Consider the following 6,000-nt stretch of genomic DNA (forward strand, 5'->3'; position numbering starts at 1 on the left):
ATTACTGATCTCTGACTGTCCCTGAGCCTGCCTGCCGACCTGTACCTTGCCCCGCTTTGGATTACTGATCTCTGCCTGTCCCTGAGCCCGCCTGCCGACCTGTACCTTGCCCCCCTCTGGATTACTGATCTCTGCCTGTCCCTGACCCTGCCTGCCGACCTGTACCTTGCCCCCCTCTGGATTACTGATCTCTGCCTGTCCCTGACCCTGCCTGCCGACCTGTACCTTGCCCCCCTCTGGATTACTGATCTCTGCCTGTCCCTGACCCTGCCTACCGACCTGTACATTGCCCCCCTCTGGATTACTGATCTCTGCCTGTCCCTGACCCTGCCTGCCGACCTGTACCTTGCCCCCCTCTGGATTACTGATCTCTGCTTGTCCCTGACCCTGCCTGCCGTCCGGTACCTTTGCACCACCTCTGGATTACTGATCTCTGCCTGTCCCTGACCCTGAGCCTGCCTGCTGTCCGGTACCTTTGCTCCACCTCTGGATTACTGATCTCTGCCTGTCCCTGACCCTGAGCCTGCCTGCTGTCCGGTACCTTTGCTCCACCTCTGGATTACTGATCTCTGCCTGTCCCTGACCCTGCCTGCCGACCTGTACCTTGCCCCCCTCTGGAATACTGATCTCTGCCTGTCCCTGACCCTGCCTGCCGACCTGCACCTTGCCCCCCTCTGGAATACTGATCTCTGACTGTCCCTGAGCCTGCCTGCCGACCTGTACCTTGCCCCCCTTTGGATTACTGATCTCTGCCTGTCCCTGAGCCTGCCTGCCAACCTGTACCTTGCCCCCTCTGGATTACTGATCTCTGCCTGTCCCTGACCCTGCCTGCCGACCTGTACCTTGCCCCCCTCTGGAATACTGATCTCTACCTGACCCTGAGCCTGCCTGCCGACCTGTACCTTGCCCCCCTCTGGATTACTGATCTCTACCTGACCCTGAGCCTGCCTGCCGACCTGTACCTTGCCCCCCTCTGGATTACTGATCTCTGCTTGTCCCTGACCCTGCCTGCCGACCGGTACCTTTGCTCCACCTCTGGATTACTGATCTCAGCCTGTCCCTGTCCCTGACCCTGCCTGCCGACCTGTACCTTGCCCCCCTCTGGATTACTGATCTCTGTCTGTCCCTGAGCCTGCCTGCCGACCTGTACCTTGCCCCCCTCTGTAATACTGATCTCTGACTGTCCCTGAGCCTGCCTGCCGACCTGTACCTTGCCCCCCTTTGGATTACTGATCTCTGCCTGTCCCTGAGCCCGCCTGCCGACCTGTACCTTGCCCCCCTCTGGATTACTGATCTCTGCCTGTCCCTGACCCTGCCTGCCAACCTGTACCTTGCCCTCCTCTGGATTACTGATCTCTGCCTGTCCCTGACCCTGCCTGCCGACCTGTACCTTGCCCCCCTCTGGAATACTGATCTCTACCTGACCCTGAGCCTGCCTGCCGACCTGTACCTTGCCCCCCTCTGGATTACTGATCTCTACCTGACCCTGAGCCTGCCTGCCGACCTGTACCTTGCCCCCCTCTGGAATACTGATCTCTGCTTGGCCCTGACCCTGCCTGCCGTCCGGTACCTTTGCACCACCTCTGGATTACTGATCTCTGCCTGTCCCTGACCCTGAGCCTGCCTGCTGTCCGGTACCTTTGCTCCACCTCTGGATTACTGATCTCTGCCTGTCCCTGACCCTGAGCCTGCCTGCCATCTTGTACCTTTGCTCCACCTCTGGATTACTGATCTTTGCCTGTCCCTGACCCTGAGCCTTATTTTCCACCATAATTTGCAAATAAATTAATTTACAAATCCTACAATGTGATTTTCTGGATTTTTTTTCTCATTTTGTCTGTCATAGTTGAAGTGTACCTATGATGAAAATTACAGGCCTCTCTCATATTTTTAAGTGGGAGAACTTGCACAATTGGTGGCTGACTAAATACTTTTTTGCCCCACTGTAGATGCTGTATAATGTTTAATACAGCAGTAATATCCGCACTCAATGTAGTCTTATTGCAAAATGAAGTGAGCAACTGCTCTCAATGTTGTCTTTTGATGAACCCCAACCTATTCACAATACCCCCATCATTATTAAAGAAATGCCAACTGTTAAATAGACCTAACAGAAACACAATTTGCTCATACAGACAAGAGTGCCCTGTAATTTGACGCAACACCATCACCACAGGCACCTTCTTTCATGTATCGCCAACATTCGTAGAATATGACGATATAACATGAGTCATTATTTACTACTGATTGAGTAGCTGGACTCTGTTACATAAGCACTAAGCCTAGGGTAACGTAGGGTAACGTGGGGTAACCAGCCACCTGGGGTACCTGCCCCCACTACTCTTGCTCATTGTTATCCATCTCATCTAAAACTGTTAAGTCACTAACAAAACGATTCTTAGGTAAGTCAATCTAATATTTCATCATTTAGAAAAAGTTACAAACACAATCTGATTAAGTTAGATCTATAAACATACATACACCCGATTCAACTGGTTAACTAATCATCAAGCCCTTGATTTATTAAATCAGATGTGCTAGTTAGTGCTGGAATAGATCAAACAGATGGAATGGTTATGTGCACTCAATAAAATTAGATTTAGAAGCACTGACATACTATATAGAGTGCATTCAGAAAGTATTCAGAGCTTTTCACTTTTTTCCACAATTTATTGTGTTACAGCCTTATTCTAAAATGTATTCAATAGTTTTTTCTCCTCATCAATCTACACACAATACCCCATGGTGGCAGCATGATGCTGATGCAGCATGGTGCTGCCACCACGCTTCACCGTAGAAATGGTATTGCCCAGGTGACGAGCAGTCGTGACCCTTTGCATTCAGGCCGAAGTTCAATTTTGGTTTCATCAGACCAGAGAATCTTGTTTACCCCCCTTTTTCGTCATATACAATGATGAAATTGTCTCATCGCTGCAGCTCCCCAAATGGGCTCGGGAGAGGCGAAGGTCGAGCCATGCGTCCTCCGAAACATGACCCGCCAAACCGCCCTCCTTAACACCTGCCCTCTCAACTTGGAAGCCAGCCACCCCAATGTGTCGGAGGAAACACCGTTCAACTGACGACCGAGGTCAGCCTGCAGGAGCCCGGCCCGCCACAAGGAGTCGCTAGAGCATGATGAGACAAGTAAAGCCCCCCCGGCCAAACCCTAACCCGGATGACGCTAGGACTCCCGGTCATGGGATTGAACCCAGGTCTGTAATGTCACCTCAAGTACTGCGATGCAGTGCCTTAGACCGCTGTGCCACTCGTGAGGCCTCTGTGTTTTTTTTTTGTTGTGTTTTTTAAATTTGCAAACCACCCTCAAAACCTATTTTTGTTTTGTCATTATGGGGTATTGTGCGTAGATTGACGAGAGGAAAAAATATTTAATCATTTTTAGAATGAGGCTGTAACGTAACAAAATGTAGAAAAGGTCAAGGGGTCTGAATACGTTCTAAATGCACTGTTTATACACACCATTAGTGGAGCATAAAGATAATTATAAACTGGGTGGTTCGAGCCCTGAATGCTGATTGGCTGAAAGCCATGGTATATATCAGACCGTATACCACGGGTATGACAAAATATTTATTTTTATTGCTCTAATTACTTTGTTAAGCAGTTTATAATAGCAATAAAGCTTTTCGGGCTGAGGGCTGTGTCCAACGCATTGTGTCATATACCACACCCCCTTGTACCTTATTGCTTAAATAATCCAGAGTTTTTAATGAAGCAGTAACATTTAAGGCAATCCAATGCAAGTCAATGGTACCTAAATTAGCATTTTCCATGTCCAAATTATGTACAGGTAAATGTATTGAGTTACACAGTCAGTTTTTAGATACTTTATTTTAAGGATGATTTGAGCATGATTTGTCACGAAAATTTGTCACAAAACCTCATCCTAATGAGGATATTAATAGTGAAATTTGCAATGCCATTTTGTTTCAATATGTGATTAGTTGAATTAAATAAAAATTGATAAAATAGCTTTTAACACACTAGTCTTTGGGGGCAAGATACCCAGGTACTTGGGAAAAACTCCCCTTTTCTAAACACATATCATTAAATAACAACAACAAAAAAGTGTCAATTGTAGCCACTTAATATCCTTCATAGTTTGTTTTCCTAAGCATGACCATCATCCACATACCAAATGTTTTAACCAAACTTAAGTTTTCTTGTGTCAACAATTGGTCATTGTTCTTAGGGGGGAACCTAAGTCACCCTACTTTTGCCACATAACTCAGAAAGTAATACCACAGTGCCATCAGTCTGTGTAAAAATGTATCCAAGAGCAGTAGGAAATAGCCGAGCCCTAAAGCTATCTATCAAACCAAATAACCTTATCAACCCCAACAACACTATCAAACGTTTATCCTGAAGTTTCCAGACAGTGCAAAGGAACAAGCAGCCTTACGTATATCAACCAACCAACACTAAGAGTGTGGTCATTGTGGTCATCGTTCATTCATTGATACAGTTAATTGTCGCTCAATGAGGCATTGCAATATGAGAACGTGTGTGTGTGTGTGTGTGTGTGTGTGTGTGTGTGTGTGTGTGTGTGTGTGTGTGTGTGTGCGTGCGTGTATGCGTGTGCGCGTGCGTGTGTGACAGATAAATTAGGAGGGATCGCAATCCAAAACCTTACCTCGGGAGGCTATATGAATAAATAGTCGGGGATCAGCTGCTCGTATCGCCGCGGTGTACTTGTCCTCTCTCCCGGGAACCTGTGCTTTTTTTTCTGGCATAAGCCGGACCCTTAGCCGGCCCCCTTCGGCGCCCAACCACCATTCTAAAATAGTTGTTAGGTCCATTTCCAGGAAAAATACCGGGTCTTCTTCGTAGACTGTCAGTCCACCGCAACCCGTTTTAACCACGTCCTCCCCAATTTCCACCACGACTTGATTTGATTTTCGGCTGGCTTTCGTCAAACCCAAATTCAGAACTTTGGACAGCAACGGATTGTAGTGGTAAGAGAACTGTCCACCAGCACTGGTTGAATTCTCTGCCGCCATGCTATCGATTGCAGCCAACTTTGGGTCGAGAAAAGTAGCAACCGTTTTTTGTAAGGGTATGCAGTTCATCCTTAAGTTAGCGCGCACCATATAGCACCCATTAAAAGTCAGACAATTTCCGTTAAGTGGGCGTTTGATCAACTCTGCCATGTAGTAGCGCAACAGAGAGGGCACTGCAAAATCAATGGCCAGGTTTTTCCTCTTGAGTCGGGAGTTGTAGGTCTGGTTGGAGTCTTTTTTGCTGCTGACATCCCCGCCGCTGCTGTTGCCGAGCCCCGCGGAGGGGAACGCAAGCCCTGTGGTGGTCCTTTGCAAGGCGCACTGCAGCTCGGCGAGAAACGCTGCAGACCAAACGAGCAAGAATAACATCCTGGTCGTCATGCTTGGAATTGGAAATTCTCCTTTTTGATTCTCTTTTACCACCTTTCCCTTCCCTCCTTTTTTTCACCGACACAGCACAAAATCAAAGCGCAAATCAATTATGATGCGGGCTCTGTAGTTCTGGCATGTGACACCCGCGGCACATTTGTTTGGTGATAGCGGTGACTGTTGCTTCTATCCCCTTTTCCTTAAAGCCGAAAAGTGTAATCCTTTTTCCTCCCTAAATTATGTCCTTTGTCACGGGTATATGGCCCCAATTACTGCAGGGCGCTGCTTGATATGCCACTCGGGTCCGCTTCAGTGGCTGTCAAAGGCTCCTTGTGTGTGTCTCGTGGAACAGTTGTGGCAGTACAAGTAGTCGTTTTGTCAGCAGAGATATGCAGTATTGCTTGCTCCTCTCATAACGCCTCGCACACACCGGGTGGGTTAACCTGCATGCGTTCCAGCAAAAGCCCATTCATTTCAGTGAAAGGCAAAGGCACCGCTGCTACTCATCTGACGGACTACAGTATTTTGCGATACGTGGCACAACGTGCAGTGTTTCCCATGCATTAGATTTTTTTCCATTTGTGCGTTGCTTTGCAGTGCGGTACCAGTAGTA

The 6,000-nt window shown here is 47.9% G+C and overlaps 1 protein-coding gene across 1 annotated transcript in view; it reads right to left on the bottom strand.

Moving 5' to 3' along the window:
* Nucleotides 1-5,399, bottom strand: part of alk (ALK receptor tyrosine kinase) — a 768,505-nt gene extending 763,106 nt beyond the window's left edge. The window contains exon 1 of the mRNA XM_029621021.2: nucleotides 4,652-5,399. Within this exon, the coding sequence (XP_029476881.2) occupies nucleotides 4,652-5,399 (748 nt within the window). The remainder of the gene's footprint in view (nucleotides 1-4,651) is intronic.
* Between the last annotated feature and the right edge of the window lie 601 nt (nucleotides 5,400-6,000).

The sequence above is a fragment of the Oncorhynchus nerka genome, linkage group LG28, assembly GCF_034236695.1.
Source record: "Oncorhynchus nerka isolate Pitt River linkage group LG28, Oner_Uvic_2.0, whole genome shotgun sequence".
Taxonomy (NCBI): domain Eukaryota; kingdom Metazoa; phylum Chordata; class Actinopteri; order Salmoniformes; family Salmonidae; genus Oncorhynchus; species Oncorhynchus nerka.